Raw genomic sequence first — 23,686 nt, 5'->3', positions numbered from 1 at the left:
AACCTGTATCGGAGACTCACGCATAGCGTACAGGGTTATAGAATAGCTTAGGACTTTGATTCCATCTTCCAAAAGCAGTATTAAACTTCCATGTAACTGAAGATGAAGGGACATTTGGTACCCTTGTGCTGAAGGGAACAAGGAGATACTAGAGAAAAAACTTAAATTTTTACTCACTTTATGAAATGAACTTAGAGAAAAAAAGGTATGCTGCACCCTTGCGCAGCTATGTGTTGGGTTAAATATTAAGCACTGCAATCAGAATATTGCCTTCAACTACATTCCCTTCTTTCAGAAGTCAGTAGTCCATTTACATTATTTTGATTTAATGTTAAATCGTTCTCATTTTCTGAGTTGGTTATTAGACACTAAAGACTTGGTTCCGTAGGGAAAATACTATGAAGGTGATTACTTATCTATTGAGCAACTTCAATTCTAGCTCCATAATGTGCAAGTTAATTTCTGACCTAAAACTAAGACTGTGTCAGATACACAAACAGTGGGCAGGATGTCACCAACACACATACTCTCACAGTTTAGAAGTATGAGATTTGCATATGTACAGAGAAACTGTGACATCTTTTGGGAACTGCTTCTGAAACACTTAGCTGACATCTAGTGGCACAAGCAGGAAAAACAAAACATTTAACATTGGAAAACAGAAGTATTTTCATATCTTAAAAATATCTTATTTATTTATTTGTAAATTTTAAAAGAAAAATTCAAGAAATCCTTTGAATGCAGCAACTACATTACCCTATCTAAACATTATCTCATGCGGATGATTCAGCTGAATTATATACATTAACTAAACCTTTAAGTTATGAGTTATGCAGATTGTTAACGCAGTATGAGACGGTAGAGATTCATCAATAATTGCCTTGGTGTAATACATGTTGTAAACTTAATTAGTATGCACACTACATGACTAAAATTGATTTCAAGTGACATCAAAAAAAGGAACAACACTTCCAAGTTTTGGTGATAACACAAAGATGGTAAAATACAGCACTGTCATTCACCCTTCCTATCCAGTGATTGTACCTCTTTCAGGACTTCTACATTCACTGCAATTTCACTGTCTTAAAGATTCAGCATGAACCTCTACAAACTAGTGATATGGGTAAAGCTCTAGTTGCACACTGGGTATTCCATATGAAGTTTATAAGAAATGAACACAGTGATAACAAATCCAAAAAAATAAAATCCACTAGGAATTATCATTCACACACTCAAGAAAGAAAATAACTACAAAAAGAAAGAATACAAAGCTATAGGACACTTCTTATTACTAAAGAATAAACTTTAGTTAGTGAGTTATCTCTCACTTAAAAGCCACTACATATATTTAACCCAAGCATTTCCAGTAATTGGGGTATCTACCATTTTTCTGTTATACCCTAAAGAATAAAATGCATCAAGTTATTACATGAAATCGAAACACAATTCTCCTTCTCTATTATATGTTCCCATATGAAATTTTATAATGTAAAGTTCCATACTTCACAGTATACAATATTGTACACCAGTATATGGTAATGAATATTTTTTTATATTGAAATAATTCCTTCCCTTCCTTCAAATAATGAAAAGCTACAAGAAAGACAGTATACAGAAAAAGTTTAGTCTTCTCTAATGCATTCCATTCCAGTGCAAATGCTGGTGACATAAAGCATGAACTTTGCTCTTATAGGCTTGCCAAGCTGGTCAACAGGGCTTTAGACTGAAGTTGCCAGGAGAGGGGAACCTCAAATCATCCCACATGTAACAGTTTGATATCCAGAGCTTGGAGAGGGGTCACAGCTCAGCAGAAGAGCACCTTAAGAGCAGCACAAAGGAATTCCAGCCACTCCAGCCAGCAAGTCAGCTTCACTGGAGGCCCAACTTAAATGACTCTACAGGTAGCACGGGAAATGAACAAGAGTTTAGAGACATGTGCACACCTGCAGGGCATCGCACCTTATCGGCATCTTGGATATGTGCTAGGATGACCCCTACGGCTGCAGTGTTGGGAATGGAAGGATACAGGCTCTTAGGAAGAACAGGTAGGGGAGGTAGCCCTCACCTCTTTAGGGAGACAAGGAGGCGGTGTTATCCTCTATGTCTATGACCAGTTGGAGGGCATGAAGCTCAGCCTGGGAATGGATGAGGAGCCAACCGAAATCTTACGGGTCAGAAATAAAGGGAGGGCAGGGACAGGTGACATTATAGTGTGGGTCTGCTACAGGACACTAGACCAGGAATACTGAGCAAATAAGGCCCTCTACAGACAGATTGGAGCAGCCTATCTGCTCACAAGCCCTGTTCATAAACCCCAGTCCCCATGGGGGACTTCAATCACCCTGATAACTGTGTTGTCCCTGTGCTGGAGGGACAACACAGCAGGACACAAGCAACTCCAGACGTTCCTGGAACGAGTCGATGGTAAGTTCCTTCTCCAAGTCATAGGGGAGTCAATGAGGAGAGGTGCTATGCTGGACCTTGTTCTCATGAACTAGGAGGGGCTGGTGGAGAATCTGAAGCTCAAGGGAAGACTGGAATGCAGCGACCATGAAACGGTGATGTTTAAGATCTTTAGGGTAGCAAGGAGGGTGTACAGCAAGCTCACTATCTTGGATTTCGGGAGAGCAGACTTTGACCTCTTCAGAAACCTGCCCGGTAGAGTACCATGGGATAAAGCTCTGGAGGGAAGTGGAGCAGAGGAAAGTGGGTCAATATTCAAGGATCTCCTCCTTCAACCTCAGAAGTGATGCATCCCAACAAAGTCAAGCAAAAATGTCAGGAGTCTTGTGTGAATGAACAAGGAGCTCCTGGACAAACTCAAATACAAAATGGAAGCCTACCAAGGGTGGTTCCTACAGAGCTTACCTGGACAATTCCTGTAAAGGAACTGTCCAAGCCGACAGGGATCTGGTAAGGAATGATAAAGCCCTGATAGAATTAAATCTGGCCACAGTCATCAGAGGCAACAAGAAAAGCTTCTATAGGTACATTGGTGATAAAAGAAAGAAGACTAGGGAAAATGTGGGCTCTCTCTGGGAAGAAACAGGAGACTTGGTTACCTGGGATATGGAGAAGGCTGAAGTCCTCAACAACTCTTTTGCTTTGGAACACCAGCAAGTGTTCCAGCCACAATGCCCAAATTGCAGAAGGCAAAGGTAGGAACTGGGAGAATGAAGAACCGCCTGCTGTAGGAGAAGATCAGGTTTGAGACCATCTAAGCAACCTGACAGTGCACAAGTCCATGGGACCTGATGAGATGCATCTGCAGATCCTGAGGGAACTGGCGGAGGAAGTTGCTATATTTAAGAAGTCACGACAGTCAGGTGAAGTTTCCACGGACTGGAAAAAGGGAAACATAACATACATTTTTAAAAAGGAAAAAAAAAAGACCCAGGAAACTACAGACCAATCAGTCTCACATCTGTGCCTGGCAAGATTATGGAAAATAATAGTTTTCCTCTTGGAAACTATGCTATGGTATATAAAAAATAAGGAGCTGATTGCTGATAGCCGACAGGGAATTTTGTGATAGCCAACAGGGAAAATTGTGACTGACAAATTTGCTGGCCTTCTATGACAGGGTTACAGAAGCAGTGGATACAGTGAAAGCAACAGACATCATCTACCTGCACTTCTGCAAAGCACTCGACCATGGCCCGCACCACCACTTTGTATCTAAATTGAAGATACACGGATTTGACAGGTTGGACCACTTGGTGGATAAGAAATTAGCTGGATGGTCACACTCGAAGAGTTGTGGTCAACAGCTCATGTCCAAATGGAGATCAGTGACGAATGGTGTTCCTCAGGGGTCACTACTGGGGCCAGCACTGTTTAACATCTTTGTCAGTGACATGGACAATGGGACCAAGCGAACCCTCAGCAAGTTTGCTGGTGACACCAAGCTGTGTGATGTGTTCTACACACTGGAGGGAAGGGATGGGCCATCCAGAGGGATCTTGACAGGCTTGAGAAGTGGATCTGTGAACCTCATGAAATTCAACAAGGCCAAGTGCAAGGTGCTACACCTTGGTCAGGGCAATCCCAAACATGGATACAAGCTGGGTGGAGAATGGATCGAGACCAGCCCCGAGGAAAAGGGCTTCGGGGTGTTGGTGGACAAGAAGCTCAACATGACCCAGCAATGTGCACTTGCAGCCCAGAAAGCCAACTGTATCCTGGGCTGCATGAAAAGAAGTGTGACCAGCAGGATGAGGGAGGGGATTCTCCCCCTCTACTCCACTCTCGTGAGCACCCCACCTGGGCATCCAGCCCTGAGGTCCCCAACATAAGAAGGACGTGGACCTGCTAAAGCAAGTCCAAAACAGGGCCATGATGATGAAAGGGGGTTGGAGCACTTCTCCTATGAAGACAGACTGAGAGAGCTGAGATTGTTCAGCTTGGAGAAGGGAAGGCTCTGGGGAGACCTTACAGCAGCCTTCCACTTTTTACAAGGGCCCATAGTGCTAGGATGAGGGACATAGTGGCTTCAAACTGAAAGAGAGTAGGTTTAGTTTAGATATTAGGAAGAAATTCTTTACTTGTGACAGTGGTGAGGCATTGGAACAGGTTGCTTAGAGAAATTGTGGATGCCCCATCTCTGGAAGTGTTCAAGGTCAGGTTGGATGGGGCCCGGAGCAATCTGGTCTAGTGAAAGGTGTCCATGCCATGGCAAGAGATTTGAACTAGATGACTTTTAATGTCCCTTCCAACTTAAACCATTCTATGATATAGAAATTTTCACACGGCATTCTCCACGTTCCAAAGGAATAAAGAGCTTCAAAATAACCTATGCATCTATGGCAGATGCCGTTCTAGTATAAGGAATTCATTGCCAAGGACATACAGAAAAAGACAAGGAACACTACTCAGTTGGCATAGCAGAAGTCATGGAAGCGTATGCACTACAATCACTACTATATATACCAAAACCTGCGTGCAGACTGTTTCAGAAAACCCTTACAACACTGCTGGAAATGGTACACTAGGGCAACATTTCTCAGCAATTTGGTCGCCGTGCATCTTTTATGAACCTGATGCCTTACACCAGGTTGCGCTGAGGTCCAAAAATCAAGCAGCACAGTGATGAGGAAGGGGCATGAAGGCAGTGGAAGCAGAAGCAACAAGGAAGAGACAATGAAGACACTCAGAACTGCCAAAAGAAAACCCCAATCAAAACAAAAAGCACCCTACAGGAAGAAGACATTACTCTTTCAGTCAGCATTTCTTCTATGTATTTTCTAAGCACCCACTGCTGCGGACAGGATATTCAACTGGTCCTTGGTACAGAAGTTTTTATGTCTATCTATATTGTAAAATGAAAGATCACTTTGTCTCTCAGGAATGATCAATCTTACAAACTTACAAACACAGTGCACAGTCTCCATTAACTTATAAGTAACTCCAAAATGCAAATTAAAAAATCTGTTAAAATTATGTCTCATATACAATAAACACAGGTATTCTTTCTCTTAATAAATTATTTTTCTGATCATCATGATGTTTTCACTTCACTGCCGTTACCTGAAGGCCTACAAAACATTCATATCACCTCTTGTAATTTGCCTTTGAAACTACATAGTGTAGTTTCCAACATGAAAATAATTGCCAAATAACTGAAATATAAGAAGATGAACACGATCTGTAGGACATAGGTGCTAAAACTCCATAAATTTTCTACCAATCATGGACAGCAAATATTTGCATGTTATCTCTTTTCTAATTGTATTTACATACATATATAGAATGGTGAGATTTTATGGTGTTGAACGTTACATCAGGATTTCACACTTCTGGAAACAACCCACTCACAATTTCTGTACTACTAAACAAGACAATATATAAACACAATTATCAATAAGACATGATATTTGAGAAAAACTCAAATAACCCAGATAAAGTGAATGTTTATGTCATTCAAAGGTATGAGCAGCAAATCACAGCATCTACTTCTCCTCCTGTGTTTTTCAAATGTACTTTTATGGAAGACAAAATACTCAAGAGGAACATTATTTTCATGAAAGGTGTCATTGGAGAGATGTGTGATTTGTCATGGATGCCTACCAATACCTGTCTCTTCTGCTGCTACTGTTTCCAGGGTTGCTGGAGAAGCATGCAGTTTACTCTCCCACTGAGACTATGTATTCTATGAAATACCCTCTCAAAATGAATAAATCCCCCTTGGATCCATGCACTGTTCTTGTGTGGGAAAGTAACACTCTTCTCTTTAACAGTAATTACTGATAATATTTATTGTATGTTACTGTTGTATTTACTTTAGTGCTAGCTTGCATTTCCCTGTGCTGAATTTTAAGAGATGCTGTACACTCCACAAGCTGCTACCTTCATTCCACACCTGCCTACTCAAAGACCTCACTGAGCTTTCTCAACTTCATAGGTTTTACGTCAGTTAGGTCCTGGCCCTTGTGCAGGCACAAAGACATAAACACTGTGTAATACAAATACTGTACTTGTGATAGTCTGATGATTACTCTATGTGATCTGCTGACATAGGCACTGTATCAGTGTGCTCAATTATCAGAATCTCTGTGTTATTAAATGTTTATTTTCCATCCTATTTGCCTTAATGATGACAAAGGAAATACAGAATGTTTTGTAACTGATGACCTCTATACTAAGGATTTAGCATATGGACCTGTATTAGACACTGTGCAGCTATGCTCAAGAATATATTATAACTGGTGAGAAAAGGAAGATGCTATTAATTTTAAATCAGGGGTGTTCATCGAATTCACTTATACTGCCAGCTAAGTTCCTGCTTTTATGATAAAAACACTTCCTTGTAATATTTCACTTTGCTTAGCACAGTCAATCATGCCAAAGGAAACTGAGTTTTAACACTAAACTGTGTTATTTCTGATTTTGACAATTAGTTGGTCGAGTTTACACTTTAAAAAAGGAAACGTCAGTACAGAGTGCTCAATGCAAAACTTCAGAGAGTCTCACAAATGCTTATTTTTCATTCTAAAATTATAGAAAACTGTTTCTACAGAACTATGTTTCACTGAGAAAGAGCGAGTAGTTAAATGCCAGTACCAATGTAGAAGTACTGCTGCACTGCTGAATTAGAGGGAAGAATTTAGGAGCACAGCAATAAGAAAAAGTATAAACAGGAAACATGTAAAACTGCTTTTTCCCATCATATATGAGTGTTTGTATAGATTTTATAGATTAAGATCAATTTTAGCTGAGTTGGCAGTCAACTGAAAACGACTTCTAGAAAGAAACAATTAATTCTTAACATTTGATGGAAAGTATGTCTGCACTACTTAAATCTGTAAAATGCACTAGAGTCACGGAAAGAAAAAAATCATTACAAAAGTATACCTTTAATGTTTCAATTTCTTCTTTGTGTTCCCTCTTTAAATGCAAAATGGCAGCTTGGTACTCTGTAAAAATAAAAAGTACATTCGAGTCAGAAAAAAATATGCCATCTTCAGCACAGAATATTTCATACAACACTACTGAGTCCAGAAGGCAGATGTAGGCTCTCAAATAAATGACCTTTTACAGTGGTGATAGAAAAGAAAATCTGAACACAGTAATAAGCATTTTTTTCTATGGCCACATGACCAGATTTTCTATGGTGTTTCTGAGAGAAGAGGATAAAGAAAAGAGGTCTTCCATGCTGAGAGGGAAAAACTGTGGGAAGATATGGCAGACTGGAATAACAACAAGAAACTTTAGTTTGGCTGAGTTCTGCAGATAAATGTAGAACTGACAGAATATTACGACATACACATGAATGCACATCCCCCCCCAAATGATAAAATAACACGCATTAAATATAACAATTTAAATGGAACTGTAAACATACAATCACTATACACAGTCAAACTGGATAAAATAGCAATCACAAATGCAAATGAAGACCTGGAAAGGTACCCAACAGCAAGAGATATAAAGAATTCTTTGTCTAAATTCTATCAGATTAAGATTAATTACAGAGTATAAGTATCTTCACAGGATACTGTGAATAGGATACAGGATAGCTCTTCCATTTAGTGAGAATATAACAAAATCCAAAGGTATTATAATTAAAAGCAAGAAACTTAAAGCCAGAGAAATTCAAATCAGCAGTGGAAAAACAAGAAGGTTTGGCATTGATTATGCAGGTTTAGTGATGGCTGTAATGTTAAGATGTAGATTCACCAAATGGATCTCTAGAACCTGGGTCTCATGCTATGGCTCCTCTCAATCCATACATTTGGTCAGATGAAGAAAGATACGCACTTTTGATATACTGGTGTAATGGTTTGAGAGAAGCCTGTCTTCTATAACACATTGTGACAGAAACTACAGCCCTCCTAAACAAGCAACTGGAGTTCATTCTTAGATGATCAAAGTCCCACTTCTATCTGCTTCCAAATTAAACATTCAGAAGTGTATTTCCAGTTCTGTGGTTTGGCTTCTGCTTCCTCTGCTAAAAGAGGAATTAAATCCTAATTTAAACAAGGATTAAAAATAGTCCAAGGAATTTAAATGTTACTGTCAATGTTCTCTAACACTAAGGAGTTTGTACGGTCTGTTCAGCAGCAGAACATTAAAGTATCAAAGTGTGGACCAAAGTACCAGAGCAGTAAAATATTCCAATGCTTAGGTGCTTTTTTTTTTCATTTTTTTTTCTTTTTTTCTCTTCAGAGCACATGAAGGAAAGAGGAAAGAAAAGATAACCTCATCATCACCCTGAAATCTACATGACAACAAAACTTTTAATGTAAACCTATTTTTTTCAAACACAGGTGAAGCTATGTGCAAGCAGCTGAACTGATATACAAAGTCAGAAGGAAAAGGATTGATATTTTACAAGGTACGAAATAAAAACCTTGGGTGATTCTAGCTAATAATAGTATCTGTCTAAACTTCTCCTTCCTCTCTAACAGGTCTCTACTTAGAGCTTTCCAGCAAGAGAAAATTGCCTGACTGCTCTGCTGGAATCACAACCAGTTAGGTCTACAAACTTTTAAATTTTCTGCTGTTAATTCCTTTGACTGGTTGATATTCCCTCTGGACATGGGCTCTGCATATCCGTTCACCTAAACAGGACTTAACAAACTGTTGCCTCAGGTCCCCAGAAAAAGTTATGACCCTTCTGTCACCTCAGCTGCTTAAGCACTCAGGTTGCAGGGCATGAACCTCACAAACATCCTGACTTGAAGTTTAGCTCTTCAAGGTCACATGATAACTGAAGCAAACAAGAGCCTTTGAAAATGCTGCTAACAATCAGTTCTTAGTTTGGCTAACAGAAGGATACAACTCTATCTTAACAAAAGGTCGACTTTCTATGTAGGATTGCCACATGCTTAAAATTCTTTGGGATTTGGGTTAGTCATAATTCACATATGCTGACATAGAGCTGCACTAGCACCAGAAGCAGATTTTTCACATCTACCCATTCCCAGCCTTCTGCTACTGACTTTTTTATTTTGGCACAAATGTTTGTGCAGTCAGAGAAGATGGAAGAACCCCCATGTATGAAATCTAACACAGCATAAAGTTAAGAAATCTTTTAAATACTAAGTGTATGTCATTTTTGTGACAGGCATTTTGCAAGATACCTTGTCAGGGAGAGATCTGTCTCTCAGACCAGACTGCCCACAAGTCCACTCAATGACAGACTATTTAGACAATATAACTTTACTAACCTAAGATCATAGATGGTATGTATGCACAGAGCAATTCTAACAAGTTCTAATATCAGTTACTTTAATTAATGCAAAACAGTCTTAACACTGTCTTACTTTCTAAGAAGTATCCATGAAGCTGTAACAAACATGACTGGACTCCCATTATGAAACTTCAAAGAAAATAAGAGGGCTTCAAACTCCTTTGGATTTATCTCTTCTAATATGATGTCCACTTGCATCATCATTTAAATGGTGTTATATGGTAGAATTAAGGACTAATTTGTTCTTCAGTGACATAATGCATCAAGAGTTTATTCTGGTCATAAGGTTTGTTTATAAGTCTTGTAAGACTAACTCAACTACAAAAAAGGATCAAGAAAAGAACCCCAAACACCAAATCTTAATCCTTACAAAGTTTTAAGTCAGCAGATTGCTATTCTGTAATTCTATGAAAAGCATGAAGACAGGAAACTACTTAATGAATACACAGAAAAATACTAATGCTTTGAAACATGCCTTATTCAGCTAATGTCAGTTACTTCAGCAAGCAATTGCAGAAGTGACAAGTTATTTTAGAAAAAACAGGAATTCTATCAAAAAATTCTTTTTAAAAATGAGTTCCAACTCAGCCTCATTTAGTTATTACACATTTTGACAATAATTCCTCATCCCTGGCAGTGCTCAAGGCCAAGTTAGATGGGACACTGAGCAACTTAGTCTACTGGGAGGTGTCCCTGCCTATAGCAGGGGAGTTGGGACTAAATGAACTTTAAGATCCCTTCCAACCCAAATCATTCGCTGATTCTATAATTCCATTATTAGAAAGAGCTGCTTAAAAGGAGCTTCCAAGTCATGAGAGTTTGTTCAAAATATGTTTCTTAGGCTTCACTTGAAATCCACCAACAGTCAAGGCTTTGTGTGTCCTGTTCTTGGTGAATACAAAACTGAGCAAGAAAACACAGAAAGACGCAGCAGGGACTATAACTGAAATAAACTTTCAAAAATCAGGTTAATATAGTTCATGCTTTTTCTTAAAGCTCAATTAAATCTCCTTTTCCTTCAGAAGACATCTGTACTGATTCATTACTGGGAGGTGTCCCTGCCCATGGTAGGGGGGGGTTGGGACTGGATGATCTTTAAGGTCCATTCCAACCCCTTAACATTCTGTGATTTTATGATTACTAATGGCATTATCAGTTACTATCTAATTAGCCCTCACACAGTTTTCAGTGAGATTTTACTGTATTTTTTGGCAGTCTTAAATGTGCTCCTGTTTTGAATAAGGATCAGTGTATGATCAACTCCATCAGAGTTATGGAAAAGTAAAAAGCTATCATCAATTCAATTCTTTCAAACCGACTAGTATGACACTACTAAACAGTGCAAATTTATTTCTCGTACAAAGAGCTTCTGTTCCAGCTATTTATATTCAATATTTATTCAAATCAGTAAAAGTATATTGCCACAATATTTCTCATCATTTATTAATTTGCTTCACCTTGTTTCTTTGCTTAAATTCAACAATTTACCTCAGTTGTATGTAACATACACCTCAGAATGAAGGACCACTCAGAAAGAACTTCACTAGCTCAATTTTCACTACAGTCTTTGCTTCAAAGATTTTCAGAATAAACACTGCCAGATTATAACAAGTCTAATTATTAGGCAAATTAGATTAGCTCTAAAATTGGTTCCATCTACCTGGAGTATGCTCACAGACAAGATAAATGAGCGGGGGAAAAAGAGGAAGAGAAAGTAATACACCAGTTCTCAATTGTGATCTTCTTCTAATCAGACTTCAAATCTTAACTTTGTAAAATTTTACACTCAGCACTGTGAAATGGATCTGAAAGTCAACCTAAATTCCACTCACTTTAGTGGGATGGCAGACACTGAAACTGAAGTAACATAAGCTAGAATTCTTAAAACAGTTCCTGATGTATTATAGAACTTCTGTAGTTTTTATCAAATTTTTAGTTCTAAACAGTGAACTAAACATGTACAGCAGACTCTACACTTACCATTTCTACTCCATCAAGGAAAAGTAAATACTACCTTTATGGTAACAAAAGAGACCAAAGACTAGATACAGATGGACAACATTGTACATACACTGTTCCACCCACCTGGTGGTCCCTCCTTGTAAATGTTTAGGTGAGCTAGAGACAAAAGCATAAGTAAGATTGTATTTAAGCTTCACACAGGGAATGTATATTTTACAGTCCTGAATTACATATGCTAGGAGGGAGTCTGGTTGACCGCATGCTTTTTATTCATTACTACAAACATATAACTCAGTCGCTATTTTCAGCTCCTGCTTATATAATTTTTTCTTGCAAAAAATTATCAACTGCTTGTTAACTGCCTAATTTCTGAAGTGCTGTTAGACATTAGCACTGTCTATCAAACCAAATCAAAATCAAATAGCAAGTACTTAAAAAAATTCCTAACATGTAAAAAAGCCCATGGACATTCCTTGGGCCTCATGCAGTAACACTACAAAAACAAACTTGCAAATATTTCTTCAAAGTTCTCAGCTTGATATATACACAGAATTGCATATCACACACTGCAGAATGATGAAATAATTTATTTTGTTCATTCCTCAAGATTTTCAATTGGAAATAACAACCATGTTTACTCATTATTGTATTCTCATGCTATTTGTTAAGGCAAGGAGACCAAAGCAGATCAGAAAGCTTAGACTCTTCTGAGAGATTCATTCCATACAATCTGATTAGAAGACAGAAGATTGGGGTAGAAACACTTCCAAGAATTCCTTGTTTTGCTTTTTGTTTCCAAAACATGCATTTTAAAAAAAAAAAATTACAAACTGTACAATAACAGTGAAAGACATTGCTCACATATATGACAGATCACATATGCCACCACGTGGTAGATACAAAACATATAAAATATTCTTAATGATAAAGTATGAGGCATGCTTCGTTATTTTGCAAACAAAATAACACTACAGCATGCATGCTTTTCCTTAATGCATAGAAAATCAAACATGAAATAAAATGTTGATGTCTTGGACAACCTATGTAATTTATGGAAATGCTGAATATATGTTCAGTTTTATCATCGCACAGAATTTGTCTGAAAACAGAGCAGCAATAATGTTTATAAACAGACACAATACATGCTCATGACAATCTTTGTTGTCATATTGAGCAAGCTGCACTGTTCATGACCCTTTCTAAAAGAAAAGGTACAAACATTCACTGGTAAATCTGGTGACCTGAAAAAATTCAAGCTACATCCCTGGGAATACTGGATAGAGAAGGTCACAATGTTTTGAATGGAAATTTTCATTCTTCAAAACTGTTGTGAAAAGTAAGTATATACATTCAAATATTATGCAGCATTATTCTATTTGTGCTCGAAACTGTACTGTGCAAGAATTTCCTTTTCTTCTCTGGTAACAAAACAACTTAACTACTTGAATAATTTTAAATAAAATCTTATACGAAAACCTTTCCCACAGAAATCTCCATAACTTACACATCAAATAGATGGGTTACTCCTCAAACTTTACATAAGCAATTTAGTAACCTTCTCTGCCATGACCTCAAAACTTCAAGTAGAAAGTAGAACCTTTGAAGTTAAATGACCTATATAGCCACTTCTGGTCAGGAACTCATTTTTGTAAAAAGCCTTATAAGTCGGGACGTGAAAACATGCAAAATAATGTTAAGACAATTTAAAAGTAATTAGAGAACAAAAGCTGGAAAACTTGAGTGCAATCTACCTCTCTTGAGATGTACCTCACCCTGTAGCATAAAGGAAATCATAAACTTATAATTGAGTCGATTCATTAAATTTCATAATAGTGAGAGTTCCTTAATGTTTTCTTCCAGCATGGTAACCCTCGGTCCCATCATTTTCAATATTCTCTTTTCCTGTAAGTCTTTGTTTCCTCCTCCATTATTTCCCCATGTCGTTCTCATCTTTAACCACCAGGTGTCAGAAAGGAATCTACTCACTACAGCTACATCTTCTTTTTTACTTTTTATTTATTTTTACTGATGCATTGATTTGATCTTCCAGGCTTTTTCATGCTGCAGTCATAAACAGCAGCAAATTTTCTTCCAAAAAACATAGACATGAGCAACTTTTAAAACATGTAATTTGTTCATTCCTGGAATGGTCTTTATAATGCATATCTGCATTTAAAAATCCTTTTATAAGTAGGAAAATAAAATTTATTTATGCTCGAAGAAATTCACAGAATTACCTACTTTTTAGGGATAGAGGATTGGCTAAAACAATACTGCATGTAGTTTTAATACATGATTCTAATCCTTATTCCCCCACTCCGCTCCATCTACTCCTATCTGTCCTCCTTTCTTTACTTCCCACTGAACCTGAACTCTTTTCTTTAACAGCCCCATCATTCATTATATGTAAGGATGTCAATTCCGTAGATTGGGAAATGAGCAGACATCTTCAATTTTGGGGGGGGGGGTTCTTGTTTGTTTGGGTTTTGTTTTACTTTTAAGAGAAGGAAGAACCCTCCAAACCTAAAATTTCCAATATTTTCAGCACCTTTAAGATGCTGGTACGATGAAAATATGGTAGATGTGAGGAAGGGAAACAGATGGAGAGGGACTTGTGGAGAATAAACAGCCCTAAACAAGCCAATAGTCCAGTATCTAAATACCGTCTGGATGCTAAGATAATACAGAGGATATTAGAGTAAACTTACTACACAAAATGAAGTTTCTTCACCACACTCACTGAATTCCCTGAAAATAACAGAACTATATGCACAGAAAACCAGCTTCCTACAGAAAAACCAGCACCCTTGATTCTCTGTTATGAAGAAAACAGTTACTCCTCTTTCTGACAACAAAGAAGTATGAAGCACTATTCAGAAGCAATCACCTGAGTAACTTATCTATTTGACCATTCCTCAGCTGTGAGAGGTTACAGTTACAGTTCATTTACCTGACAGTAGAAACTAATAGATTCAGTTGCCAATTTCACCCTCCCAGGAAGGCCACATTAGAGGTACTGCTGCCAGGGACAGTCAACATTGATTCTTTCTCAATAAACATCCTACTTTGTATTTACAAATCTGATCTATTACAGGATTACATTCTCCAATGCAATATGGTAAACAAATAACACCTTATTAGGAAACATGAGCAACAGATTTATTACAGAATTTCTTTGATGAATTACAGACTCTACTGACTTAATTTAGCACAAATTTAAAACACAAAGTACTTATTATTGTAGAACTATAACACCTTCGCAATCACTATATACTATATACAGTAAGTATACATTGTGAGTCCATGCATACTATACATGCAGTATACGTGCATATTCAGTCATATGGGGGTGGGCATGTGAGTGAATGAAAGCACAATACAGATCCACACACAGAGACACACCAGTTCCCCCATATAGTCTCAGCAATTCTCAAGTTTAGAACTGCTATCACACTTAAAACACGGACATATGTAAAACTAAGAAATGCACAATAAATTGAGTTTGGTTTTTTACAGATAAGAGTACACGTCTGTGCTGTAGCAGAGAGGGCAACCTTGGCAGGGCTGATATTGAATTTATCTAAAAAGAAACCGAAAAGCCAGTCAAAAATGCAGGTGCAAATTTTTAGAAAGCATTAGCGTGTTCAGATCCAGGGTTCAATTTAGACTAGTATCTAAATCTCTCATGTTCAAATGCTGGGCCAAACAGTACTTCAGAACACATGAACAGCGAGACTGGAGAACAGGAAAGGGAATTCAGTAAAACTCAGAGGCATTTCTGTTACACAAAGGGCCTCATATATTTTGAAACAGAACCATGGAAATAAAATACAAAGTCATTCTTCTTGTGCTGTACACAATTGCTCTTTCACTGTGTTTCAATTATATAACAGGAATCATCTTGTAAAACCCTCTGACTATTTTGGGCCTTTTCAACATCAGATTGGTCACGTCCATAGTGGGGTCTATATTTCAAAATAAAAACCACAGTAAAAGAAATAATTCACAGAACTTGCCTTCCTCATATTCAGGTAACAGATTATTCTTCTCATAAGGAAAAAAATTAACCTTAGAATGAAGTTGCTACTTTGAGTGGACCAAAGCTGTTCTGTATGTGAATCCTTAAGCTTGCTGGTATTTATGGCTACACACATATAGGCATCCAGAATGGTCTTGTATACTGTAAAAAATGTCTCAAAACTTTCCTGAAGTCATTCTAGAAAGTAGCAAAAGGATTGAAAATGGAACACGAGCATCTTAACAGCAATATTCATCATCAACAGGTGCCTATCTTTTTGCTCCTGTCTCAAGAGGCACAGTATGAATGTCGGTGTCAGCAGAGGTGGGGAAAGAAAAGCAAAGGCAACTTTTGTTTCTTGCTTAGTTTTGAGGGGTTTTTTTTTAATATTTTCAAAGTACATCTTAGCAGACAGTGCTGCAAGATATCTGGAACAGCAGCTACTGCAGTGATCAGCACTGGTACTGTAATGCAGTGTACAGCTCATTTGTGTGAGACTGTAGAGATTTCCAAGGAGCACTATACACAATACCTTCTAAATACATAAAGTTATAGCTTCAGCTAGCACAAGGAAGGGGAGCAAATGTCATTGTTACTCCAGAGGAATATAGTATGGCTACAATAGTCCAGCTTGTCATAAAAACCTCAACTTCTCAAAAACATGATGATGCATCTGTCAGAATATGAAACATTGACATAACATGGCCAAATACACCTGTCATGCTACACAATATAGGCAGTAAAATAATTTACAACACCTTTATGCAGCTCACCTGCACTCTGAGATCACATCAAATTGATCACTGACCATTAAATCGTAAAAGCACTATCTTCAACCAAAGCATAATACTCTGTTTGCTGTAGTCCTGCTTTATCTAATTCATTACAATAAAATTTATAATAGAATCCCGGAACTAAATCCCAAATACCACAATGAAATCAAATAAACTTAAATTACTAATTTTTTTTTTTATCTTTAGAGACAAACACAAACTGTTCAAGGCCACAAAGGAAGTTTAGTTAAAGAAAGATAAATCATGTTGGTATCTTTCATCTCTTTGTTCTGACCATTATGCCTCTCTTTCACATTAGCTAGTTGTTCCCTGCATTTACATCATGACCATAAAGTGATTTTCTTGCTGTGAACCCAGGGCACAAGGAACCAAGACATGAATTTGTCTCCTCTACCTGGCTCGATATTTTCACCATATGTAACACACATCTACCCTTCTGTCAGATTTAATGCTTTAAAATTAGAGAAATCTCTCTAAGAATTATGGAGGAAAAATAAAAAAAAAACTTTTAATGAAAGCAGATGAACAAAACTTTACGACCAGAAAAATATGCAGAGAGATGTCTTGGATTACATGGATTTTCATGGAAAAACTATATATTAAAATAAACTTTTTTTTAGTCTTCCGGGATATAAAAGTACTACAGACTTTCTGGACTTCAGCTATTTTAGACACACTTCAAACAAGTTCCAGTTTCTCTAAAGAACCATGTAAGCAGCTTGTCTTAATTAGAGAGCCAGCTGACAAAACAGTCTATGCTCTATGGAAACAGAGGAATTAAAGGATTAAGAAAACATAAGATAAACCAAAATACTGTAACATCATCCTTTTAATTCAAAACTTACAACCCAGGATTCGGGTGTTGAAGGTGACAAAACTACAACTACACAAGATGTTATCAAATGCACGAAAAAAACCCTGTTGCAGAGTTGTATTTGTTCACAAACTTCTTTCACTTCTAATATTCCTAACAGGCCTAGTCAGCCTCACACACTTGTTCCTTGCTATGTCCATTTGCTTTTCGGTTTGTTTCCCACACATCAAGGCAGACTATGAGCCTCAGGAGGGAGTTAGCTACTCCTCCAAGCTGCTATGAATCATTGTCATGTCTGCTGCGTAGGCCAAATTAAGCCTGAATTTCTTGCTTCCACTAGGCAACAAGAACAGTGAGGAAAAACATGGCAAGGAGGTGAGAAAAGATCAAAAAGCCAGGAATCCTCTCCCTCAATATCCCTACCTTCCTGCCATAGCTGTCATAGTGCATAGTGATGAAGGAAGCAAATCAAAGACATAATGTAGAACTGCAAAAAGATTACAGTATTCCAACTTTCAAGTTTTCAGTCTTACTTAAATCCTATTTTATTGTGACAAACGAAAAAAAAAATCTATGCTACCTCATAAAATATGTACATATTCTTGTACCCTATTAGAAGTACAAAGACAAATTGACAGATTTATCCCTGGATGTGATCACATTTGTGACATATATTTTGTCTAAGCCTAAAATAAAGCTGCTTGCAGTGTCCTTGCTGCCGTAACTGCTTTCTGGGAATCCATGAATAGCTGAAAGAAGCACACCTGCTAATCTCTGAGGTACACCTATAACTTCACTGCACTCTTAACATATGTTGCAAACATAGTCTTTGCCTGTTTTCTTTAAAAGCATGTCTCATCCCAGCTGAATCACCAGCGGTTTGTTTTCATTCAAATCCATCTGCCAGACGCTGGAGCAACTAATGAACTGCAGAATCTGGTCTATAAAAATTTGACTTAGCAAACAAACCATCAACATGTTGATGACACTGCCACCCAAAATATCACAGTTAACAAGAGTAACAATTTACATGGGCTCTAAGACAGCCTATCCTTCCTATTTATATTTCAAGAAAGCATGACCTAATTTCTCTACAAGTAGTAGAATCTGGAGCTTTTGTTAATTCAGGGGTTTTTTCTTTCTTTCTTTAAGTGTATGTTTTTGCCACAGAAGATTACAGTAATTAGGAGGAAAAATATTTATTTGGGTAAAATTAAATACAGCAAGTATATAGCCTATAATAAGAATCTAAGAGTAACACGAACAGCCTGTAATGCTCCTTGTCAACAGCTCAATACCTGTCCTAGTCATCTAAGTGATAGACTCCCACACTTCAGACCAATCAGATGCACTGTAAATTCAATTCTGTCTATATTAGAACCACGTTGTTCTTGTTAAAGCCAAGTTTTCTCAATCTTCCAACAACTTTTACGTTTCCAGTATTATTCCCACTTTATAAAAACAGGAAGATTAAGGCAGAGAAAACTGAGGGAAGAAGGAGAAAGACTAAACTATACAAGGCAGCAGAGCAAACAGGAGTACAGTTTCTCATACACAAGGTCAGAAGGAATTGGAAAGAATCATACAACATTACCCTGTACAATTTCTCCCAGCAAAGTAGTATATAAAAGGGTTATTTTTAATCCCACTTAGTCCTTCCTAGGTAGTATTTTCTAAAGTCTCCAGGCACGTGAAGAACAGACGGTCTCTTGTCTTTCATTTTAATATTTCAGACAATTCCACAGTTTACAGCTAATTTCTGAATAACAAGAACTTCCTGATTTATACTTAAGAATATAAATTTGGAAACAGTTGTGGTGGCTAAAATAATCACTTTCTGCCTTCTAAATATGTTATGTAAGCATCTAAATAACATAAAAACCAGTAAATATTTTTCTGTGGAAAGCTTAACTGATAATTAGCATTGCACTTCACACATACCCTTTCATACATTTCTATAGGACAATATACGTGACTAGCTATAAAAGCGATCTGTTCACGCACATGTTGCAACAATGGTATTCATTGTTTTCATTATGGACAGTACCTGAAGAAAACATGGCAGCCAGACCAGAGTTCAGTAGTTCTAAGTCACTGGAAAAGGTAGTCATGTTCCCATGCATGCACTAATCTGTTGGTTGCTCGAACAAAATCCCACAGGAAATGGATAACCTAATTTATCAAAAACCCACTTCTTTCCTCATGAATTTGTACAGGCAAGTATGTAGATTTCAAAAGAGATTTAGACTTTCACATTTAAAAATCAGATGCTTAAAAATTAGCAGCAAGCCACATGTCCAAAACATAAGGTCTTTTTTTCCAGATAAGAAAATACTGTGACTTATCACCATCTCTGTATTAAACAAGACTAAAAATGTCAGAAACTAATTTCTGCAAATGCTTCACCTCTTTGTTTTACCTGCTTCTGTGTACTTTAATCCTACTTTTACTTCTTCGTGCTTTGCTTTTGGCGGTGGCCAGACAGTCTGGAGTCTCCCTGGAGTCTTGTCATCTTGCTCTGAGGGACTCAGGTCAGGCTGTTAAAATTACGCAAGAAAAAAATTAAAGTCTGCAGTATCAATTGATTCCAAAACAGCAACTTCCATGCTCAGCTCTACACACATACTCCAGAATGGTTATCTGTCTCATTCTACTAATTGAAACAGTGCTCAGTTGGTTGGAAGGGATAATTTTGAGGAGGAAAATAACAATGCATGTGACATACAAGGATACGTTGGAACTGACTGCATCACTGTGGAGAGCTGTCTATCCTTTGGCAAACCACAGAGGTGGTGAAGAATACTAAGGTTTTTTCCTGTATCTTTATTCCAGAATGAAAAGACCCATTTGTGCTCCTCTTAGAAGCAAACATTAGTGCAATTCACCTAAGATGTAATTTGACAATATAATTTTCTGAAACCAGAGCTAGTTTATGAAATTCCTGCCCCACCCCCAGCAGATTGCTCAGTCCACATACCAGGTAATATTGCCACATCAAAGCGCTCCTGCAGCTGTTAATGGGACTGCACTGTCAACTGGAATGCTAAAATAAGTCCTTAATTTGGGGGGGAAGGAGAAGGAGGGAAGGGAACAACCCACTAAACAAGCGTTCTTTTACAGGTTTACGTTTCGTGGGGTTTTTTTACATCTCCAACATTTCTGTTACCAGATTTACAACATGTTACTTGGAGTAATTGCATAGACACAACTGCAGCAACAGTGAAACCCTGTACAGAAGTGGCCCCTTAAACAGCCCACACGAGCAAGGAAAAGGAAAGGCAAGATCTTTGACTCCGGCTTTGCCCTGAGAAAATACAGATTTGCACTAGACCCGACGTTAAGCAGACACTTATAAAAGCCACTCCTGCTGACTCCTGTGCCTCCTCCCTCAGTGTGTGTGATGACAGCTTCCCAAATAGGTTTGCTGTGAGCCACACAAACGCTGACGCCAGCACAGCACAGGGACTGGTGTAAGCAGGAAGAAGCAAGTCAGGAGTGGGAAGGGCACACTCAGGCTGCAATTGCCATACATGCCACAGCCAATGAGTACCTCTTTTCTACTCCCCATAGGTAATTTACTACAAACTGGTATTATCAGTCTACCCAAGTGTCAGTCAAGATTTTTTAAATGTTTTTAATTTTACGTAAGAATAAAAATTTTAAAGATAGTACAACCAACACCGCATATTAACTTAAGGAGCTTCAGGTTTAGGGTACAATCCTGCAAATTCAATCATTCAGGTAATTCCCACTTCACCAACAGTCTACTTAGCGGATTACATCTGCCAAAGATGTAGCTGTAAGAATTTTGGATTAGGGGAATGCCAATCCAAGGGCTACTCATTTAATTAAGGAGTTCAAATCACATTCAAATTCATTTATGACTGTATGAAAACTCAGTATAGATTTTTTTCATTTCTTAATAATATACTAACTACATCTCCATATGCCTAAGAACATTAACCTTGTACATGTTTATATTAATCCATAACTTGAGTTGCTGAATTGAACTCACTAAGTTAAACTTGGATAAGGTAAAATGTTTATCAATATTTGCAAAGCCAGGTATTTGCAGGTAAACAAGAAAAAAACCCACTTCATATTCTATGTCTTGAACAAACTGAGCTGCAAATCACTGACAACCTCTTGTATCAGCTCTTATCATAAAATTATTCCTACAGGTAAAATCAAGAATTACTTTTAAAATTAAAAAACTAAATGAAAGAAAACTGAGTGGATTGAGAAACTATTAAATAATACTACAGTAAATATCTGCAGCACCAAACCGATTTAAAGCCATACTTAACATCTAGGGAACTGTTACGTAGAGATTTTTTAAAATCAGAAACTGATCTTTAAGTTCTCACTTCTAATTGAAAGGCTTTAACTGTCACTGTCAGCTGCAGCCGAATTCTGCTACAACTGTAGATCATCAAAACCTTTGACAAATCAGCCCCAAGATTTCCTTGGCTGGAAATTCAAAATCTGAGACTGCCAAAAGAAGAGGGCAATCCTGACATCTCCACCAGTAATATTTAAACAAGACATTATTTTTTTATACTTCTACTTCCAGAACTAAGGAGGAAAGACAATTCAACCTACAGATTTGTCAGATGGTCCATCCCCAGGTTTTGATTTTGACCTTTCAAATACAGCTTTCAAGGACTCTTTTTCATTTCTCATTTTGCGTTTTATGGCTTCCAGCTCTGAAGTATCTGCAGTTGTTTCTTTCTTGGGAGGCCGCGTGAATAAAGCTTTAAAGACGTCCAGTGCAGATTCAGCAGGGCTTGATTTTATCTCCTCAGAGGGAAATCGTGGTTCTCTTTTGCTGGAGGCTTTGTTCTCTTGAGCTTCATCGCTGTCCTCGGTCTCCCCAGATGCCTCACCAGAGTCCTCAGTTCTACCTTCATTCTTGGAGACATCTATGTTTAACAAGTGCGAGAGCTGTTCCAGGAAAGTCGGATTTGCTTTAGGTTCAGATGATTTTTTTTTAATGGTCAAACCTGATGCAATACTGGATTTCTTAACAGGTTGTCGTAATTTAAGCAGAGCTAAATCATTCTCCCTCGGTTTAATTTCTGTAACAGTTTCCACATCTTCCGTGGTTAGTCCCTTTTTCCTCACACGTAGTCCACTAAAGAAGGCAGGCAGCTGGAAAGTCTTTTCAGCCAGTGCTGGTTTTTGGAGTGATATATTATCAACTGAAGGTCTTTGTTCTTCATCTGAAAGTTCTTGAGGGCATTCCCCTGTAGCAAGCAAGCAACTGAATTGCTCATCCATTAACATTTTGTCTTTTCCATTGGAGTCATGCTCTAAAATACTATCCAGCTCGTTCGGGAGCTGCTTAGAAAATTGTGGATATAACTCAATGCCATCTGCATCCACAGCGTCATCACTGTTGCTGTGCTCTTCTGATTCTGAATCTTCCTTATTTTGACTGCTACTGTCCAAAGCCTCAGCAGACAAAGCAGCATTATTTCGCCCATATTTGCTTGTATTGTTTTCATCGGTGTTTAGGTCTTTACTCTCTGTGTCCGATTCTGTGTCACTTGTTGTATGAACCAAAGTACCTTGTACGAGAATAGCATCCTTGTCATCATTGTCCGATTCAGACAAAGAAGTCTGTACAAACCTTAAATGCTGAAGAAGTAATTCGTTTTGGTCGGCTAACTCCAGCTCCAGGCCTGCTTGCCTGCTAGACATTGGGTCAGCTCGGCCACTGGTACTATTCATGCTCTGCTGATTTTCTGAGTCGTCATTACAACCATTATCATTCCTCTCATGCCAGGTGTTAGCATGAGTGTTTATATTGCTCTGCAAAGGCTGAAATGCTTTAAGCACTGTTTCTTCTTTGGAACCTGTAGATTCAAACTTTGTTGTAAATCCAAACAGTGTTTTTACAGAAAATGTGGTGAAAGGGTCAGGTTCAGTTTCTGCTGTACTCTTCATGTTTAAAAGCTCGCTACAATCGGGCACGCCATTATCTTCTTCCATGTTGCGTGAAGCGCAGAATAGGTTCGCTTCTAGCAGTGCTGCTGACTGCTGAACACTCACTACGCGCATTCAGGCAGCCGGTGGGACTGGCTGCAACAGGCGGCCCGGCCCGGCCCGGCCCGCGCAAGCCGCCCGCCCCCGCGGCCGGGCCGCCCTGGCCGCCCCGCCGCTCCTTCCGGCCGCGGCCGTCGGTGCTCCGAACTCTACCGCGGGACCAGCAAAGAGACCCACCGTAAAAAAAAAAAAGTTCTCGGCAGCGCCTGGAACCTGTTCTCTCGCACTCAGGGGTTTGTCCCAGCGCTAAACTCAGCTGAAACTTCGGCCAACGGTCCCCGCGGGGCTCCTCGCCCCGACGGGCTGCGCGCCCCCGGCTCCCGACGCGCCGAGCCCGCAGCGCCCGCAGCGCCCGTCGG

At 38.4% G+C, this 23,686-nt stretch overlaps 1 protein-coding gene across 5 annotated transcripts in view; it reads right to left on the bottom strand.

Moving 5' to 3' along the window:
* Positions 1–23,686, bottom strand: part of FMN1 (formin 1) — a 183,245-nt gene that overhangs the window by 106,250 nt on the left and 53,309 nt on the right. For 2 of the 5 annotated variants that reach the window (XM_032691135.1, XM_032691134.1), the window contains 3 exons: positions 19,699–19,816; positions 11,777–11,809; positions 7,351–7,412 (listed from right to left, as the gene is read on the bottom strand). In XM_032691135.1, the coding sequence (XP_032547026.1) occupies positions 7,351–7,412; positions 11,777–11,809; positions 19,699–19,816 (213 nt within the window). Of the gene's footprint in view, positions 1–7,350; positions 7,413–11,776; positions 11,810–19,698; positions 19,817–21,881; positions 23,377–23,686 lie in introns of those variants that run through there. The other 3 variants (XM_032691136.1, XM_032691137.1, XM_032691138.1) reach the window with 3 other exon arrangements.

This window comes from Chiroxiphia lanceolata, chromosome 6 (assembly GCF_009829145.1).
Source record: "Chiroxiphia lanceolata isolate bChiLan1 chromosome 6, bChiLan1.pri, whole genome shotgun sequence".
Taxonomy (NCBI): Eukaryota; Metazoa; Chordata; class Aves; order Passeriformes; family Pipridae; genus Chiroxiphia; species Chiroxiphia lanceolata.
Note: the sequence above shows the minus strand (reverse complement) of the source record. Positions and strands in the feature narration are given on the sequence as shown.